Source organism: Spodoptera frugiperda, chromosome 18, assembly GCF_023101765.2.
Source record: "Spodoptera frugiperda isolate SF20-4 chromosome 18, AGI-APGP_CSIRO_Sfru_2.0, whole genome shotgun sequence".
In the NCBI taxonomy this organism is placed as follows: Eukaryota; Metazoa; Arthropoda; class Insecta; order Lepidoptera; family Noctuidae; genus Spodoptera; species Spodoptera frugiperda.
Genome location: NC_064229.1, coordinates 1,571,785 through 1,593,441, shown reverse-complemented (window position 1 = coordinate 1,593,441; position 21,657 = coordinate 1,571,785). Strand labels below are relative to the sequence as shown.

General features: G+C 34.7%; 1 protein-coding gene across 1 annotated transcript in view; it reads left to right on the top strand.

Moving 5' to 3' along the window:
- Positions 1-6,549: 6,549 nt before the first annotated feature.
- LOC118278130 (hemicentin-2) overlaps positions 6,550-21,657 on the top strand; it is a 161,705-nt gene continuing 146,597 nt past the window's right edge. The window contains exons 1-2 of the mRNA XM_050700260.1: positions 6,550-6,701; positions 20,210-20,393. Coding sequence (XP_050556217.1) covers positions 20,285-20,393 — 109 coding nt within the window. The 5' untranslated portion in view covers positions 6,550-6,701; positions 20,210-20,284. The remainder of the gene's footprint in view (positions 6,702-20,209; positions 20,394-21,657) is intronic.

The following is a 21,657-nucleotide window of genomic DNA, read 5'->3' as shown; positions in this document are numbered from 1 at the left end:
TCTGACAGCAAATACCACATAAATTGCACTCCATAAATATGCTAAAATTATTCTCTTAGTTACGACGTAGATAAAATGGTAATAGTTTTAAATACGGCCAGAAATAAATACCATCCTAGCTTTAAAATAAAAAAGAAAAACAAAAAACCATCGCTACCCTTACTTCATAACTGTCTATTCTTGGCATATTAAAGAAAAAAAAAAAAACAACCAACGGACGTTTAAAAATTCTATGAATGCAATTCATATTTAATTTTATGCTCGAATAACGTTTTTTGTGCCGACGGTACGTCTATTTACGGTAGCGTCAACAATAAAACTGACTGTAGGAAAATAAACAAAATTCTGTTGTCTCTATACAAGGAAAGCTCGGTGTTGCCAGTTTAGATAAATAAGCTATCTTCGATTATTCTTATTTTGTTATATCGTGCGGCGGGGATCTGTCAGTGGTTTGTGTTATTGGAACTATTTGGTCAAAGAATGCGTTTGTTTAATGCTGGCAACATTAATGGCTTCCGTACAGATCAATCGCATAGCAAAGTAAATAGTGCAGCCGTTGAATATTGAAATAGAGATAGAATGCATTTGTGATTATATAGGAAATATGCATTCTATTTATAATAGGGCGTTATACTCGTAAATGCGTGTTTACATTTTTGGTTGCTTGTTACGCAATTATACCAAACGGCCGAACTAATGTTGATGAAAGTTACTTATCAGATAAATATTGTATGCTAGATTTTAAGTTGTGTTAAGCCGTACTCAGAGACATTTAATGATTACTTAAACTATTTCTTAGTAACGATTTTGTTTGGAAAACAATTGCTAAGCACTGGGTTAAGTAATCATTAAATGACTTTGTATTAAGTATCTTTATTCTCTTATTTATCTTTTTATCTATTATTAAGTGTCTACCGGTTTGTGAAACTGACGTAATTTTACGTTTTTATACAGTAACGAGGGCAGTTATAGTTAAAGTTACTATCGGAAGTTGAGTAAGTCGTAAAAGCCCTGACGAAATACAGACGAAAAATCAGTATTACAATTAGATACTTTTTTGGTAGGTAATATTTTTAAATGTAAATATAGAACAAAAGTTCGAGTCACGACTTTAGAATTGTAGACTAAGGTCTTAAAAGGGCAGGTTTAAAAATAGGACCTAAACATGACCTAGGCAAATCTAAATATATCGGACCAATCCTTTCCCACCTTAGTCATTCTGACACTAGTTTTTTCTTATCAGATTTAAAAACTAAAACAATAAAATAAAACAATTCCTATTAATTGTTTTTATTAACGAAGCGACACATAGTACGTATTTGTGAACCCCTTTATGCAGAGTAGAGTCAATGTCTATTTAACTTCTTTATGTTCTAAAATTGAATTAATCATTCGGGGTACGGGATTTCTTCACTGTTGTAATCTTCAAATATAACACTACCTCCCATTAAAGCCGTGGCAGATTTTTTAAGAACACCTAATATGTATAAGTTGCTATCGGGCAAGTAAATATTATAATTGTGTAACATATTTTCAGTCCAATATGTTTATACCCCTTCTTTATAATAATGTTACGATAGAAAAGACGCACAGACACCCAAAAATAAACTAGAATACCTTTCTAATAATAGTTCTGTGTATACATTACTACTACGGGAAATAAGTCATAAATAAAGGTATGTATCAGATGTTTGCTGTCTTTCGAGTCGTTATAGTAAAAATAGAAGCGCAGACTGTGATGCAATTCATTCAGTTTGACAGTTGAATTAGTACCTAAACCCTTTTGCTTTGATACGTCTTTGATTTAATTTTGAAATGAGTGTTGGTGAGAGACTTGTGTAGAGCGGGAATAATGATTGAATTGTTTTTATGTTTTTACCGATTTCCTTTTGAAAATCACTGTAACTTTTTCATAGTATTTAACACTTTTGACTGAATTCCTAGATTTAAATTTATAAACTCTGCCCGGTAGATGGTACTACAATTAAATTTTGCTACGATAGGGATGATTGCGCTACTGACTGCCGCGCAACGTGTAGCGAGTTCAATTCCCGCACTTAGCAACTTTTTGTGTGATCCACAAATTGTTGTATCAGGTCTGGGTGTCATTTGTAAGTGAACTTGTATGTTTGTAAACGCACACACTACACAGGCGAAAATCCCGTTCGAAAAAAAAAGAAAAATATACAATACGTACAGGATTCCCAGAAATCTAATTTATATTTCATAGAAACTTTACCAATTTGAAACACACCTAAATCCATTTCGTGATCACAAATACAACTGACGAGTCGGGTAAAGTATGTATCGGTTTTTAAATATTATACGTAGCATGGATATTTTAATTGTGCTCATATACGACAATAAACACACAGATGAAAAGTCGCAATGCCATGGTACATTTCCAAAAATCAAATTCAAAAACAACATGTAAAACACCAAAAGCCACAAACGTGTCTATTTCTGTCCATGCGATTACCGCTCCGCCGTGTCAACCCCATGAGGGGACGTGCCTCGGAACTAGTCAACCTGAACGGGTCTCTTAGACCGCACTGCTATGGAATTTTCAATAAAACCTGTCCGATGATTGAAGGTTAGCACACCGGTATGTAGGGACAGTCAAACACACGTTTTATCGTACCGTGTGACACATACCGTCTGTAATATATAGGTATTAGGGACGTTTTTTGTGTGTCAAAATTGGTGATGTGAAAGTGCGATGATTCTTTGAGATTTATATTGTCAGACTTATTAAGCGATAAGTATTATTTCACGCTTCAAAAGCCGCCAATAAGACCAGTAGGTAAACATTATCAACAGCCTATAAGTAGCCACTGTTGACCAAAGGCCTCTCCTCACACGGCGAAGGTTTGAGCATTAATCACCACGCTTGCTCAATGCGATTTGGCGATTTCAAACTTATAATTAGAAATTATAAGCCCAGGTTTCCTCACGATGTTTTCCTTCACTGTTTGTCAGTAGTGTGTAAATAATCTTAGAAAGTACATATAACTCGGAAAAAGTCACATTGTTACTTGCCGTTGGTAGGTTTCGAACTCGCACCCTCATGCATGAGAAGCGAGCGTCTTAAACCTCCAGGCCACCACGACATTAGGTAATACATATACAATATGACTAAATGAATAGATAATAGACACAGCGATATGTTATTTTATCATTTTAATAAACACACAAATGAAAATAAACATATTTGGTTGAATGGTGTGTCTATAAAAATATTGATATAAAGTGATCGTTATACCGTTTGTGTAATGTATTTTGTTTGGTAGCGAGCTATTTTTTTTTAAATCAATAATACATGTTTTACTTTCTTACTAGCTTCTGCCAGCGGTTTCGCCTCGGTCCCATGGGATCAAAAATGTCTTATGTGTTATTCCAGACCATGATCTATCACTGTTTCAAATTGCATTTCGTTGCCGGCCTTTTAGGGGTTAGGAATTTAAGGGTCTATGGGTAATCGGGGATTGGGTAGCTTGGAAAGGGGCCAATTGTAATTGGGAATCTCACTCGCACAACGAAACACAACGTAAGCGTTGTTTCGCGTCGCTTTTCTGTGAGGCCGTGGTATCACTTTCCTAACCTTTTTGTACTTGCTTCATAACCACAAGACAGCAGATCAGAACAGTTAGACATTACAGAAAAACACGACTTCAATCTTCGAAGGTAATCGACAAGAAGTCACCTATCGACAGCCTGACTTACAAAGTAATCAATATATAAAATTTTCTTAGACATTACGTAATTGTCTACGTACTGCACACCTCCGATATTTCATGCCGTGATAAAAAGATTAGGTCCGAAACGTGCCGGCCTGCCGGGCCGTAGGTGTGCCGGACGACCGGACAGCTAACCGTATTGCTCAAAATCTATCTACTAACTAGTTTACCGTTATTCGACTAGACACGTTTTTTTTTTAATATAGCACAGACTTTAACCATGCTAGACGTGTTTGGATACGTTTTACCGACGTATTTAGAGTCTTTTAATGGTTACTTAATCCAGTCCTTAGTTTTTTTTTTGGAACGAAATTGTTATTAAGGAATAATTTAAGTAATCATTAAATTTCTCTGAGTACGGTTGTTAGACGAAAAATGGTTTACGTACTTATGTGTTTCGTTAATATAGATCTGCACTAAAAGGTAAGTCTATTGGCGACACGGCAGACAAAGTAATGGTTATCGCCACGTCTCCTCTTCCCGTGGGTCAGAGAAAAGTCTTCTCACGGGCTGATGATGAAGAAGTCTGCATAAATAATATTGTAACTAGTGTTACTTAATATTTCATTAGGGCTTTTTGTCTGGCATTCGAAAACATGACTTCGTTCACAAAACACATTATTACGGAATAGTACTCGACTAAATTAATGATAATAATTATTAGTCGACAGTAAATAAATTTCTTTACAAACAAATTAATTTGAATCTGATTAACACTCAACATAATATTTTGTTATTTAATTAAAAATTTATTTCGTTTTGTTTCCCAAATAAATTCACTACATCATACCATTTCTAACCATGATTCGAATTTTGAATACTGTTCAGAGATATAGTTATTTTTTCTGCTGTACATATCCATAGATAAAGAAACAACGTTATTTTTTTATAAAATATCTATTATGGCTGCGCTTTCAATTCAAATTTGGAATTACAAATAACAAATATTTTGTGCCAATATTATATTGAATTTCATATTGTTCTATTATTTCAAATTTAATACATCGATACCTTTTTAATGAATAATAATAAAAAAATATTCAGCTGTCAAATCACATAACTAGTGATATTATTGGTTGTTTGTCTAATCCAACCTTTGATAGAATATCTGTTTTTTATACAATACAAATTTTATACATGACATATTTTTGATCAGCCTTATAGAAATAAAAGAAAACTAAAGGACGTTTGTATAAGAATACTGTAAATACAATCACACTATATTATATATATGTACTACATATAATCGTGAAAGTTTATTTATTTGGATGTTTGTCCGTCAATCACGTTGAAACTACTGAACGGATTTTGATGAAATTTGATGTACAGACAGGGTATGAGCTGACTTGGGGATAGAACAATTTTTATCTTACAGGAACGCGAGCAAAGCCGCTGGCTGAAGTTAGTGAAATAATAGTACCAAGAAGATCCTATGAACATAATAAGTACACAGCTCAAAATTCCAAATATCGCAACACTTTCGTCAATTTTCAAAGTTCCTAGAATACCATGGCCGAGTCAGTAATCGATCCTGACTTTGACTGATCCTATTCAATTACATTCAGCCAAGTATTGACATCGATCCTAAGAAAATAACCATGTCATAAAATGATTTTCCCCAAACCTGTGTGGAAAAACGCCGTAGATCTAAAATTCAAGTTAAATTTCCATAGCTGGGCTATACGAGAAAGCCTCATGACAGGCGTTTGACAGACTATATTTTCTTTTAATACCCGTTTTCCCGCGAACCGCGAAACGTGGCGTATTTTTACTGGTATCGGCTCGAACCATACCGGTTTCCGTATTAAATGGCGTATACAGTTAAAATAGTTTGTCTTTTTTTTTGACTGAAATGCATATTATAATTTGAGTAGTTTGTAACTAAAAGATCATGATGTGATGTTATAATTTAAGTGAAGAAGTCAAGTTTGTGTGTAAAAGTGTTATGAGATGTGATGTGATGTTATGTATTAGTACGTATTTCAGTAGATTTTTTTTTCTATCAGCACGCAATGGTTTTTTGTGACCAGTGCGTGTTGAAAATACGATTTAAAATATTCAAGTTTACCATTTTATTATAACATCGTTAACTAATTCGATAATGTGTAGGTGTTTTTTTAATTTGTCTATTTACAGGACTTTTATCTGAAGACATGCCAGTCTTATTGATACAAATCGACAAAGCCCTTAAGATAGTTAAAATTTAAAATAATAATAACGGTAAAAACCCTTAATAAATAACAACAGAACTAAAACTAGACTATCTAGAATAAATTTAACAAAATATTAGTATAGGTAAATGAAGATAGGAATTTGCAAATCGTAAAATATTCAAAGAATGTTTTGGACATAATTTTACCGTAATGTAGATGTGTACCAACATCAATCAATTTTCAACATCTTTCGCAGACTCTAATGACCCTAATTCCACGGCTACCTACCGATCCCAAAACATCAAAAAGGACGATATCACAATCATGCCGTTGCATCTGATTTGCGGCCATCGCTGCGGTTGTTGGCAAATGATCGGTTCTAATGATAGCCCACATTATGGTCACTATCACAGAATCTAATTTCCACCTGTGTGTACTAAACTAGAAAAAATTCAAGCCATGTTTACTTTTCTACCTAACGAGTCTAGGAAAACTTCCATTGCAAACCCACCTATGTGTGTATAACCCAACTTATTTGAAAAGTTCTCGGGCAAAGTTAGAGGGTGCGTTGAATGTGGATTCGTAACTTAGACGGGTAATACTACGGTACAGCATGAAGGTGCAAGCTATTCGAGTATTTTATTTCAGTGCGCAACGGGACGTCGCCGGGGGTGGGCGCTTTGCTCCCGATTTTCCCCGATTTTCCGATCGTGTGTGAACTTTTAGTGATTGCGAATTTTATCTGTGAATGTGTTAAAGTTTATTTGAGTTTTATCAAAGGGATGTGGTTTGCTGATTACAATACTTTTATGTAAGTAGTTACGAACTTTTAATTGTCAATTTGGAAAAGAAGTCCATCGTATTTTTTTAAATTAAGATTATATTATTCAAATTTCGAATTTCAACCGTTTGCGAGTAATATTAATTCTATTGTTATTTATGCGAGAAAAATGACATCTACCTCAACAATTATAACTTTTTTTTTAAATAAAAATAATTCGATACTGATTAGTTCGGTTATTAAGAAAATTACTTCTATCACTAAACTTTTTAATTTCAATACGATTCAAGGTACAACTTCGTAGAGGTTTTAAAAAGCCATATCATAATTGATTTCATCGAATCTCTTTATGATTTCTTTCGAAACCTTACCAGCCAGGCAATTATATAATTTTCCTGAGTGCTGAGTACATTTGTGGAAAGATTGTTATTAAGCAGATTTCATTTGGTTTCGTTACTTAATATTTTTTTATTCAATTGCAGAAACCTTATCGAGTATCTGTAGGCATATCGGTAATTAATTTATGGAGGATTTCATCAGTTCATATTTTGAGATTCGTATTGATAACAATTTTTACCGATAATTTATAGTCAGGGCTGACTTTACGGGGACGATATTGGATTTACACACAATTATTTAATTAGTTTTTTTTTAATTATAACTTTTGTCAGACATAATAAATTGATTATTATGTTACCGGCTTACTCACGTAACTGTTTGACGAGGAACTCTTGCTATCCAACAGTAGCAACGTGACAATCGCCGCATCATGTGTCGCGGCTGCTCATAAATATGAGCTTCTAGTATGGCTTGAAACTAGTCGAGTTCCTCGTCAAACAGTTACATGAGTAAGTCGGTAACATAATAATTAATTAGTTTTTTTTCACTAACAATACTTGATGAATTTTTAGTTTAGTTAGTATTCTACAAACGAAATGAAAACTAAAAATTCATTATATTTCATTCTATTGTTACTATAGCATAGATTTCCGCAAAGTATCGTCTAATCTCTATTCTATATATTGGTTTGTTTTTCAAATTAATTCTCCATATAATCTCTGTATTCATAATAAACCATTATCTCTTTAACTTGCACTTAGACATGTGTGTATAAACATGTCCGTCAGTCTGTCAGTGATAAAACAAAAGTTAAGTGGCTATTTCAAAGTATACATACATTCGAATGGAGACGATTGAGTAAGAATCTATTATAACCCTTCAGTTTAAACTAGGTTTTATTTGCGGGTTTTGCCGCAGTGAAAAGGTACTAGGTAGCCTATACTTTTCTCCGTACTTTCTACTTGATATTAATGTGTAAATCTATACTAATATTATAAAGCTGAAGAGTTCGTTTGTTTGTTTGAACGCGCTAATCTCCGGAACTACTGGTCCGATTTGAATAATTCTTTTTGTGTTGAATAGTGCATTTATCAAGGAAGGCTATAGGCTATAAAACATCACGCTATGACCAATAGGAGCAGAGCGGGTGAAACCGCGTGGATGTAGCTAGTAAATAAAGAATATCGGTCGAGTAGATAAAGCGTAATATATGAAACAAACAGGGTCAGTGGGTCATCTTAGGGTACAGGGTCAGACTTATTATCGTACTAGCTTCTACCAGCGGCTTTGTCCGCGTTTCCTTGGGATAATAAGTATCCTATGACCCAAGTCAGCTAATACCAGATTTCATCTGATTCCGTTCAGTAGTTTTGGCGTTATTGACGAATAAACATACAAAAAAACGATGTAACGATAGTTTTGCATTTATAATATTAACGATAGTTAGAATTTAATTCGAAGTTAGAAGATGTTTGTTATGTGGTATTGTGGTAGACGAATTTGTAAAAAAGGTCTTTTGAACGAAGAATATTTTCAGTGATAGCGTGAACGGTAAAAATAGTAGAAGAATAAAGGTCCCCTTATTATTCTTTTAATTGACTGGTTACTGGCACTTATAGCGAGAATTTATCACCTAAATAAATTCTGATGAATTTTCGACATATTCACGTGTTGCAAGCGCTAAGCGGATGATGTGATCCTGGCATAATTACTATGTTAAATTATCCCGTTATACATTCACTAGATTAGAATATATAAACTTAAGCTCACCTGTATCTAGGTACTCCTTAATATAAATACCTATCTTACTACTATGATATATGTAGAGATTAGTTTCAAAATATCTGATAAGGTTTTTATATCTTCGTAGTATAATGATTATCGTGTGACATACAAAATTAACTGAACGTCACGTAAATATACTAAAAAGCTCTACTTTTTTAAAGTCACAGAGGGACTCTTCCACGTAGCATTTTTATGAGTTCGGTTAATTTGACGTATTTTTAAAAACAAAATGTGTTAAAGAAAATTTAATAAACTTACTGTCGTACTCAGAGTCATTTACATTCACTTAACCCAGTCCTTAGCAATTGTTTTAGATACAAAATCGTTACTAAGGAATAGTTTAAGTAATCATTAAACGTCTCTAAGTGCGGCAGTTAACCAGACATTGTGAAAGACCTAAAAATCTTTCACACTTCACTAGTTTCTCATATAAAATGCACCAAATACTTCATAAGGTCTTCATATTATACCAACCCTCCACCGTTTGAAGTTAGCGGTCCGTACAGCCTATGTTTAACAAATAAACAATTCTGGTTCGCTCCAGCAGTTTGGGGGTTAAACCGTGTCAATGAGCCACCGAAAATACCAATAAATTAAAAAAGAATGGCCCACTGACTGTCGCCTTTGTCATCGTGAATGAAAAAAAGGTTCTTTTTTATTTTAAAAAGTTACGCGTACTATGGATAGGTGTATTTTTTTCAGTGTTGCCAGTGAGTTTGCATTAAACATGGTATAAAAGGTCTTACATACAGAAATTTGCTCAAACATGTTTAGCTTAAAAATAAAGCATGCAAAATTTTAATCACAAGCAAGTACAAGTTGCAAGTGTTGGAGTTGTAACGTTATTATTCTAAGTACTCCCTAATACTGTAAAAATTTTTTTCATTCAACCACTTATACAATTTAAATTTAAATAGTCTACAATTTAATTCTTTTAATGTCTTTGGCAAGTAAACAATACTCGACTAACAACTGCGAATATTGTTATTGTAACTCCTCTATATGTTGGGTTTTAAAAGTGTACTTTTTGTATTTTAGCTCCACAATTCTTTTATTACCTTTTTTCATTTTTGAAAAAGCGTTACGCTACACTAGGATTTTCTTCTATGTGTGCGTTTACAAACATACAAGTTGATACACGCATGACACACAGTCCCGAAACAATAATTTGTGGATCACACAAAAGTTGCTCCGTGTCAATCGAAACCGCTACACGTTAGGCGGCAACCGGTTGCCCAGCCACCGCGCTAAACGTGCAGTTTTTCTTTTAAAAGTAACGAAATATAACAAAATAAATACCCTATATTTACTATAGCACCTCAGTCAGAAGCTTCATGTGCAAACCACACAACTAGACCTCTTCACAAATAGGGGGCTACAGGTTTCGAATTACGAATGTTAGGTCACTCTAGTTTGCGACACTACGACGTCACTAGAAACATTCCTAAGCTAGCTCTTTAGGTTAGGTAGTGTATAGTGAGACACCGCCTTCTCTGTGTCGTACGTAATTGACAAAAAGACTAAGGTTTTAGTTAATTAAATCTTGTGATATGGGTATTAATTTTATTTTGATACTAGCAGTAAGCGTCGCTTCGCCGTCCTGGCAGTAAGCGGGTTGGCGGTCAAACGCAGACTTATCAACGTTAAAAAAAAAGCTGGAGCCCACGACTTCGTCCGCGTAGAATATGACTTCTAACAGAATTTGAGGTTTTGTTTTTTTATAAAATAAAAGTAGCCTTAGTTACTCGTTACCTGCGAATAAAACTCGTCAAAATCGGTCCAGTCATTTCAGAAATAAGCCAAAATAAATAAACACACAGTCAGACAGACAACAATTGTAAAAAAAAGGAAAGTTTCAAAAATAATAAAAATATTAAAAACAATGAAAGGAAGGTTTATTATTATTAATATTTTCGATTTTAAAACGCACGCGAGAAGAGACGCGGGCGAAAGCTATACCACACTAATACACTCAACTAATAAGCTACAACATAACACAACTACATTGAAAAACAAACTGTAATTCAATTTTCCTAAAGCAACAATTCGATTGAACAAGCCAACCATCCAGCCATCTTGAAATGTAGGAAAGGAAATACCAAGTGCATTAGACGATTGTTCGCAGTCAAGAGCCAATCGAGAGTAGCTGGCCACTTGTAAACAATGGGATGGGAGGTCTCTAATCATAATTACGATGCAATTACAATACAGACAGCATCATACTTTCCTCTCTTTCTTTTTTCTGTTTTTTTCTGTAGCTGGGAAGCGAGGTATGTTGTGTTTGTGGGGGTTTTGCTGGGTTGATGATGGTAAAAGGTGATTTAGAGTTGATTTGGGTTATGTGTTATTGGTATTTTGAGATTTATTGGTTCGGTTGTAATTATCATTAATAGGCTGTGTCTACAGCCTATGTCAGACAATCAATCAGCCAGTGTTCTAGTGTCACCGATAATCGGCTATGGGCCTCCTCTTGGTACATAAGAGGGATTTGGCCTGATTTCCAAGCTTCGAGTTGGATTTAGCAGTTTAAAAAATTCAGTCTCCTGTTAGTTGTGTAGCTCCTTAGATGGTTTTTAACCTTACGCCTGTCTCCCATGGGGATAGGCAGAAAATTATGAAACGAATCAAATGCTACGATGCTACTAATCTTAATACTACATACCTTTAATCTTACATATCTCTTTCGCTTCATCAACAGTCATCATGCATGCTCGTCGGTTAAGGGTACTTCTAATTTGGCCTTTCTTTAATATATTGCCAATCTGCTCAATATATGTCCGTCTAGGGCGCCCACTCTATATACTTCTTTCATAAATCTGCTTTCATCCATCCTTTCTAACTACATAATTATGTGTGTATGTATGTATGTAAGTCTATTTAATCCTTGTTAGTCCATAGTCGTGTAGTTCACAGCTGACACAGTCTTATTGCGAATTCTTGACGAGTACTCGGCCATTAGTAGAACGGGACCCTTCGATGTTATACATACAGCTTGTTTTATTAAGGTTAACAGCTGAACATATGTAAACTGGCTAGAAGGCCGAACAGTGGGTATAATGTTTGATATGTACATATTAGTAAGTACATATCCTTAAAGACTGATGTTATGGTTTATGTAGGGTAGATGACTAATTTTCATTCTAATGCCCGTCTTGTTGATTATTTTAAAATATTAGACACGTATTTTTTATTTTCTTTCGGAAACAAATACTTTTAAAGATATATTTATTTGAAATATCGCGTAACGTTACTTCTGTGTACGTTTTTTTACCTAGAAATGATGTATTCGCTCCCACTTCTAAACTTTGATTCCTTTTATCTAAGTATTGTTATCTTAAAAATATTAGACACGTGTCTAATATTTTTTAATTACCTAACGGATGGACTGAATAGATTTTTAATTTTCATACCACGTCATCTTCCCTATTATAGTCACTTTTCGCTAATTGTGCAATATGAATAAGCGATCATCGTGCCAATACCAAAGACTGAATAATTATTTATAGACGTGCTTTTTTAAAAATATATGCATTGTCACGCCTTTTAGGCCAACGTAGGCAGTCCACCTACGCATTATAGCACGTAATACCGCTATACAATATTCACCCACTTTTCACCATTTGTGTTGTAAGTCCCATGCAATAAGGGAAGAGCCTATTGCCATATACTGTGCACAATTCCAGACGTCGTGTTACTACTGAGAAATTGTCGAAAAACCGAGTAAAGCATAGTAATATTTTGCCTGACCCGGGTCAACGAACGAATCAATGAATTGAATCCGAGACCCCTTGCCCGGTAGTCTCACTGTCTCACTTGTCTCACCACTCGACTATTGAGGAAGTTTTTAGCTTTTGTGTACATGTAAAAATATAAAATTTATAATATTTTTATCAAACAGTTCAAACCCAGTAAAATTGTGTATTCCAGCTTAAATAATAACTGAACAAAATATATATTTATATTTTACATTTTCTATGTAATAAAACTGTGTATTAGCTTTTCTCGTTACTAAACTATAAATCGCCCACAAAAAGAAATCTATTTTTAAAGCCCAAAAAACACGAGTCATCTCAAGAATTGAGATCCGCACAAGGGTCGGTGGACCTAAACAGTTTCTTACGGCACGGCTCCATTAAGATAGGCATTTTATTATTTATAGGGGCATTATAATGACAAAAATATTAGCCATTCAATAAGTTCGGTGTATCTTGTAAAAATGGTGGCATTTGGCAACAACTGCATTATTAGTGTCGCCGGCGCCGACTGTGCCAAATAACGCGAGACTCGAAACGGCTACTTGAAACGCAATTTAGATAACTTTTGTATTACCATACTCTAGTTGCACTGAGCTAGGAATGAAAACGAACGTTTTCTGCGTATGTATGTATGTAGTTGATTTTTCATAAAATGTTATCTTGCTTTAGTGGTGCAGAGAAGTTTTGTAAATTGGAAAATACGGTAATGTGTTCTATAAAAAAATTTTGGCTCACACTAAGATTTTCTCCTGTGTCGTGGGTGCGTTTCAAAACATACACATGACACCCAGACCCCAGAACAATAATTTGTGGATTATACAAAGAATTATTCCGTGGGGGAATCGAACCTGCACGGCAGCCAGCTGAATAGCCACCGCGTCAACCATGCAGTCAATTCAGTTTATCAACAATATCAAACGGTTACATTCAATCACAGATCAAAATGAATACAATAAATATAAAATGTAATCCATTAAGCATTAAATATATGTATTTTGAACAAACAAAACAAATAAAAAGTATTATTACAGACCAAAAAAACTGAATCCGCATTCAAAATTAATTCATTTCCTGAACCCAAAACAATCCCCCTTTTTTCGTAAAATACTGGTTTTCACTCAAAAAACTTAAACTGACTAACTAAAAAAGTTGGCCATTTAAAAAGTGAGACCAAACACTATCACAGACAAACTTGTGACGACCATAAAAATATGAGAAGAAAAAAATCGCATATATGCAAAAGTGGAACTAACCTCGATGAATGTACTCATAAAGGATTGCCTGATAAGCGTGTGGCGTCACTGAGAGCGGGGAGCGGGGAGCGGAGCGGGTTGCATATTAATTTATTATATTTTTAATGTCTTTAAAGGTATTTTTAAGTTCTAAATATTTTAGTTATATGTAGTTACTAGTACTAGTTTTATGTAAAATGTACTAGTAGAATGTAAAATGTTTATTTGGATGCTTTTTATTTTGAAAATAAAATAATTTAACCTAACTTTAGTCGGGTCAGTCGGCTATGCGATGTAACATAGGTCATAAACTTGGTCATGCGTTGTTTAAATCGTGAATTCTAATTAATCCTTAAAACCGCAATTATATAAAAATCTGTGACAAGTAAAGTATTTTTAATTTTTGGCAATTAAAATTTTGAAAAGTTGTTATCACCTAAACTGTTATCGCAATTACAAAATGGAGTAAAAATATAAGAAAAATCCTTAAATCCTGCTATCAAAGAAAGCTGATAGAAATATTATAAAACGAAGGAAAGTAATAAAAAAATCAAAAGGAATATACTGATGTGTTTACGTAGGTATCGAAGTTAACGATATTTTATGAGTTTATGTCGTTCAATCAAATATTTTATGGCCAGCTTATAAGCTGAAACTGTTTCTGCTGACACTATCTATATTTTATGACATATAATAAAAATGTGTCTTTCAGAAATACTTAAAGTAGTTTTAGTCGATTTGAAAATGAAACATATACATAACTAGCTTTTGCCCACGGCTTCACTCATGTTCCTGAAGGATAGAAAGTAGCTTATGTGTTATTTTAGAGCACAATATATTCCTGATCTATTTTTTTCCGAATCCTTTCAATTTTGTCGTGATTGAGTCCCAAACATATACATAAACACACAAACTTACGCATTTATAATATTAGTAAAAAATATATGCCTACGTTCAGGTTGGATGTACTTTTCTTTCATTTTCATATTTTATAATTCCGGAAGCCAGAATGAATCATACAAAAATAAAATTAATACTTTCTCAATCACATTTCGTAACTTTTTAGGTTTCCCAATTATTAGGTAATTGATTGATAAAAATACGATTCACGTAGGCAGCAAACCAATGACATTTAACTTAACATCCTACCTTTTGGAGACAACCATAATTTTCATTTCAAACCAATCACCTAACAGAAATATTAACACAACCTACATTTCAAAAAACCACACATCAAAGCTTCAAAAAACACTACCAATTGATTTCACCGTCAAAAAAACAAGATGGCGACCAGTTTACCGCTATCACTAGCACCCCACCCTACGTCCCCCGAGTCCGTAGCGTATTCGATACAATGCAAATAACACTTCGCTGTTGGACAGTGATAGGGGGCATTAACATACATTGGGCTGTGAGTATTTTACCCCAGTTAATCTGACCATGAATGGACTGTCGCAAAAATCTATGAAAACGGGTCAACTGTTTTTACAGCTCACTTCGAATGTTTGTGGTACCAGTTTTTTCTGCACGGCTGTGTAATCGTTTCATTTGTTAGACGTTCCGATTGGTTGTTTAGTGTGATGCGTGGTGGTGCAGGAGTAGTTGGCGCCTTGTAATAGAGTTTTATATTAAATTACGATTTGTTTTTTGTCTAAGACTTTATTAAGACGAATATTTTTTTTATGTAATGTTGGTAAACCTTACGATGTGGTATTTAAGTTAATATAAAAATTATAAGCTTAGGTTTCCTCCTGAAATTTTCCTTCACCGATTGTCACAGGTGTCTTAATAATCTTAGAAAGCACATCATATAACTCGGAAAAATACACATTGGTACTTGCGGTTGGTAGGTTTTGAACGCGCATCCTCATGCATGAAAAGCGGAGCGTCTTTAATTCCCAGGCCCTATGACCTCTACCTATACCCTCAGGGAATGTAAAGCGTAATGATATATTACGTCTATTTGTTTACAAGGATATGGAAATGATTCCAAACTCGTGTAAACTCGACATATCGAGCTAAACAAAACCAATATAAACTGACCGTCCAATGTACGGTAAGGTCTTACAAAGCGAGACCAAGATAAACTGGTCTGTATAGCTTGATGTGTACCCACAGTTAATTTAACTTCCGTTACCTGACTCCGGTTAACTGAACTTAGTTTGTGATTACTTTAATGTTTATTTGGTTGTAATTTTCACGATTGGTTCCGAGATTTTGGTGTTTGATTCTTTTTTAATTTATTCGCTGATTTGTATTAATTAATCTAATTTTTTGGTGAAATCTCATAGATTGTATCGGGTAGTTTTTGGTCGATTGGATAAAAGTCTAAAGGATTAGGCGAAGTATTTATGTTCTATTTGAGTCTTTAAATTATCGATTGTACCTTAGTTCCGTTCACTTATTAAGGGAATAAATAGCGTCTAATCCGGAGCTGCGGACTACGGGCTCCGGCTCGAAAAAGAGTAGGAACGGAGTGGTTTTGGTCAGTAAGCAACTGACATTCTCTCAGTAACTCATTGTTTGATTTAATTAGACCTATATAAGATAATTAAGATTTAATTCATAAAATCATTTTTAAATCACTGGTCTACTTAAAAAACCAAAGCTCAGTTGTTATTAATTTATTACCATTCAATAAATCAAAAACTAAAAAGAAAAATCGATAAAACTCTAAAATAGATACAATCTAAAATAGAACTGAAAAATCTTTAAATAGGACACAATGTTTTTACAGGAACGGAGCCTCAAATATAGCGCTACCCACGGACCTTGTCGGCGGCGTAATGCTCTTAATTCACCACGAAATATTTTCATGTCATGAACAAAATATTCCACGTACAGTCACCTACAGAACGTCCTTGTTACTTCAAATATTGGACGGGAATTAAAAGAGGTTATAACTACTGATGGACAATTAAATTAGGCCACTTCTCATTATGCTTTCTGTCAGTACTGTGATTTATTTAATAGAAATTTAAAATCATGTTTTAAACTTTTGTTACGACATTTAAATTAATTAAAGAAGTTACTAAACGTTATGTATGAATCAAACATGATAAAAAACTTTATGATTTGACGTGTTCAAAATAAATAAAATAAAAAATACTGCATTCTTTGTCTAGTAATCGCAACTGTGGTTGCTGAGGAAAAGATTACAAGCTTAATTTTTAAGTCACCCCCTATTACATGGAACTTATTGCACAAATGGTGAAAAGTGGGTCTAAATTGTATAGCGGCATTACGTGCCATAATGTGCACCTCTGCCTACCACTTCGGCGATAAAGGGTGTGACGTTATACATATTAATTTTTATAACACTAATTTTGATAGTAATAGCACAAAATCATTCAACTCTCCAAAAATTAATCATCTCTAAATTCAATCTCAATTAACCGCAAAACCTCTAAAGAATGAAACAATTTAGTCGTTCACTGTACAATGTCGAAACCGATTAACTTTTTAACCTTGGCTTATTCAGAAACGTAATTAAGAACAAAGTTAACTATGTTACAAAATTATGGCAGTAATGTGTTCGCCTTATTGGGTATATAAAGCTTATTTTATATTGGAGTGCTGAACAGGGGCGGACTAAAACGTGTAGAGGCCCCTAGGCGATAGGAATCGATCGGGTCTTAGTATCAAGTATCGCGTTGCGGACTACCTAGCTAGGTATCGAATAGCAGGAGTAGGAACGGGGTGGTTTATAGTCAGAATCTGACACTCTCTCTCGCCTCATTCTAGGCGAGAGAAGTCTGATCAGGAGCTGCGGAATACTTAGCGGGTATACTGGGGCTCCGGCTATAAAAGCAGGAGTGGGAACGTGGTGGTTTGTAGTCAGTAAGTCTGACACTTCCTCTCGACTCGCCCAGAGCAGGAGAAGCCATTGGATGCTTTCCCCCCCACCTTAAAAAAAGCGGGAGAAGTAATTGAATGATTTTGTCAGCTCTAAAAAAATAAGTATCATGTTAGGAGTAACTTCATAGTTCATAGTCAAAGATTAACATGCCCGATCGTTTTTTCTCTGACTAGCTGACTCGGCAAAACTTCGTACCGCCTCCAAAACTTTTTCTCACCTTTAAAACCTTCCCTGGACTTCCACAAATGATTCAAGACCAAATCGGTTCAGCCGTTTTCAAGTTCGGCCCTGTTTAACCCTTGATTTGACTACAAGGTCATGTCAGAACTAGTTAAATAGGTCTTATCTAGATTTCATATTAGAGCTATGATTTAGTTTTCATTATGATGTTTAACTTATATTAAAACTACGCTTGTTTTAATTGACGGGCGAGGCATTAGTAAGTCTTTATTAACTCTACATTTTTATATTGATATCTTATTTAAATAGATGTAAACAAATAAATGAATGATTATGTGTTTATGTTTGCTGCATTGCAGAATCGTTCGTCTGATTGCGATAAACTTGAGGAAATTATTACTTCTACCAGCGCAAATGTTAGGTCAGTGTGTATTGTTAGAGCGCCTGATATTTTTTTATGTGGTTTTACTATTGACACTGCCCTAGACGGACATATATCGACCAGATTGGCGATATATTAAAGAAGGGCCAAATTAAAAGTACTCTTAACTAACGAGCATGTCTCTTAACTGAAAAGACTGTTGACTGAGTTGATGGAGCGAAAGAAGTATTTAAGAATCGTAGCAATTGGCGTTCCATTGTTTCTGCCTACCTCCATGCAAGACAGGCGTGAGGTTATATATTATGTATGTTAGTACTCAGAAATAAAAGAAGAATGTATGGATCGTATTTGGTGGCATTCTGTAGTTACTTTTTGAGGGGGTAAAATCATCCAATGACTTTTCCCGCCTTGGACGAGGCGAGAGAGAGTGTCAGACTCTTACTGACTAAAAACCACCTCGTTCCTACTCCTGCTTTCCGAGCCGGAGCCCCGGTAAACACGCTAGTTAATACGCAACTCCGGAATTCTGTAGTTACTTAGGTACTGGTTTTCTACCAACAAGGGATCAAGTTGTGAGTTCATGTATTGTGCCAACTTCAAATAATTATACAAATTCTTCAATAACAAGCCAGCAATAGGGAATCACGTGAAACATTTTAATTCGGACTTTTATTTTCTCGCCAACAAATTATTATGGCGGCCAAGGGCGCGTTATTTTTAATTTTATAGTGAAACTAACCTTTATGTAGGTAAGGTTAGGGTGCATGTTAACTAATACTTAAGTCCTTACCTGTGGTTACTGACCTGGCCTGGCGGCCGTAAAACATAATACCTTGCTTTCTCCTTAAAGTGGGCACACTTACATCGATCTTGTAAGTGTTGACGGGATTTCTTGATAAAATAAGCTTACTAATAGTCCTAAAACTAACTAAAAATCACGGTTTACTCACGTAAATTAATGGAGAATAGCTTTTTAGTTTAATTTAGTATGTCTCACGATAGTTAGTGTAAAAATATATGTACTCCTAAATTTCGTACTCTTGAGATGCAACACTAACGAATTGCATCCGTATTGCATGGATGGATATTAAATAAACTAAATGGTATTTGGTTTACTTTCTAGTACTCTTCAGTACTCTGAATTTTAGGTGCTATTTTAATATTTTTTTTGTTTTAGTTCAGCTACGATTGGGGTTGCATATTTTTGATATTGAATAATTATTGACATTTTATAGCTTTGACATTAGTTTCACAGTTTGTATGAACACATATCAGCGCCCCTCAATGGGTAAGGGTCCGGAGAAAGAATGATTCCGTAGACATTTCTGAGATACCAACCAAATTATAAGCAATAAGTTTTGGTCAACAATTTACTTGAATTGAAGTTTACTAAAGTTTAAAGTAACGATTTATTAATAAGTATAAATAAGTTAATATCTGAAAATGTTTTGAGTGCACTTTAACTAATATCTAAACTGAGGGATATATACTTTAGCTTAATAGAACTATAGATAGATTATGAAGAGTTGAAACTAAGTTATTATTTAAGAGAATAGCTTAATTATTTACTTCGAGTTTTGTTTGGAATGAAACGAATGCGTCATAAGACTAGTGGTGATAAATATGACTGTTGTACTCGAGTATCCCCAATACTCGTTTGACAAAATATATTTTGTTATCACACTTATATTATAAATGTGAAAGTTTGTTTGTTTGTCCGTCAATTACGCTGAAAGTACCGTTCAGTACTTTCTTATTTTGATGTTTGGTATACAGACAGGGTATGAGTTGACTTGGGTTATAGGATACTTTTTATCCCATGGGAACGTGGGCGAAGGCGCTGGCAAACGCTAGTATGCTATAATATTTTATCAGTTCAGTGTGCGGCAATGTCTTGCATTTCACTATTGATGATCGGAAAAATCTATAAAAAGACACATTGTAGGTAACAATCGACAGTAGTTTTCTCCTCTTCATTTCTTAAAATAATCTTTTTTTATTTCCAGGTAAAATCCTTCCCAGTGAGACAATAGACAATGTAGAAGAGTGTGTCAAAATGACAGTCCGTCATTGAAAGCAAGATGGCGGGCAGTTTGGGCGGGAAAGTGGCGTGGCGCGCGCTTCTATTTGCAGTGCTGTTGGATAACGTGATCTGTCAAGTCGGCTGGACGGAGACGAATGAAGACTTGGGTGAGTTGGATTGGTTTTTAAACTAGGCTATGAAAGGAGATTTCATTTCTGGCTATTTTTAAAAGTTGATCTAAGAACTTAAGAGAACACGTTGAGCTGTGAGTCTCTTCTGTCATAAAACTTTTTTTAAACGTTGCCTCACTCTAGCATTTTCTTCTGTGTCGTGGGTGCGTTTACAAACATACAAGTTCACATACACATGACACCCAGATCAGAAACAATAATTTGTGGATCACACAAAAAGTTGCTCCGTGCGGGAATCGAACCCGCTACCAGTTGCGCGGCAGCCAGTTGCCCAGCCACTGCATCAATTGTGCAGTAAAAAACTGTCAATGATAATCGTTAGAAATTGGCAAAAGTCTAGAAATCTGTAAACGGGTAACAAAAGTAATCTTGACTTTGAAAACCTTAACATTACTTATCCTATAGCAAAATAATAAAAAGAGATTACAAAGAGTCCGGAACTTACATAATGTATGACAAAGAGTCACCAAGTTCAAGACAAAATGACAGTTAATTTAAAACAAAACCCAAAAATGTCTCAAACTCTTATAATACCTGTTTTATAATTAATCCGTGGTTAATTATGTCCGTGGCAATGGAACTTTTATTTATTTAGATACACCCTGTGTTGAAAGGTTATGTCAAAATTTGTTTAATTTTCTATTATAAGGTGACCTTTATATTTTGACTTTTAAACCTTGTGGATATTGAACACGTGTTAGGTATCTATTTATGTGGTCCAGTTTCTGGGAATTAAAAGGACTAAGGTAAAACTGAAGGGTTAGGCTAGATAGGGATATTTTTAATAATTGAGCTAATTTTGACCGGTACTATATTTTTACTTGAGAGAACCATGCTTCGGCACGAATGGGCCGGCTCGACCGGAGTGATACCACGGCCTCACAGAAAACCGGCGTGTGATAACGGTTGCGTTGTGTTTCGCCATGTCAATGCTGCTATCGGTGGCCCAACCGTGCCTAAAGGAGGTAACACACTTATAATTTCTCTGGTGTTGCGGGTGTGCGCAATCTGTCTCCTCTAAGACATGAGATACAGGTGGATTAAAATATGAGATACGGGCACCTAAAAGGCAAATAACTCTCAATAAAAATATCTACGTCTTCCAATAAAAATTTAGGAAAAAAAGGTAAAATTGTTTTAAGTACCTAATTCGTATATTTGTCTACGTCGAGAGAAGTAACGAAATTATTTGAAACGTTCTCCAAAATAGAATTATTTCGAGTCGTCAGCTACGCAAATT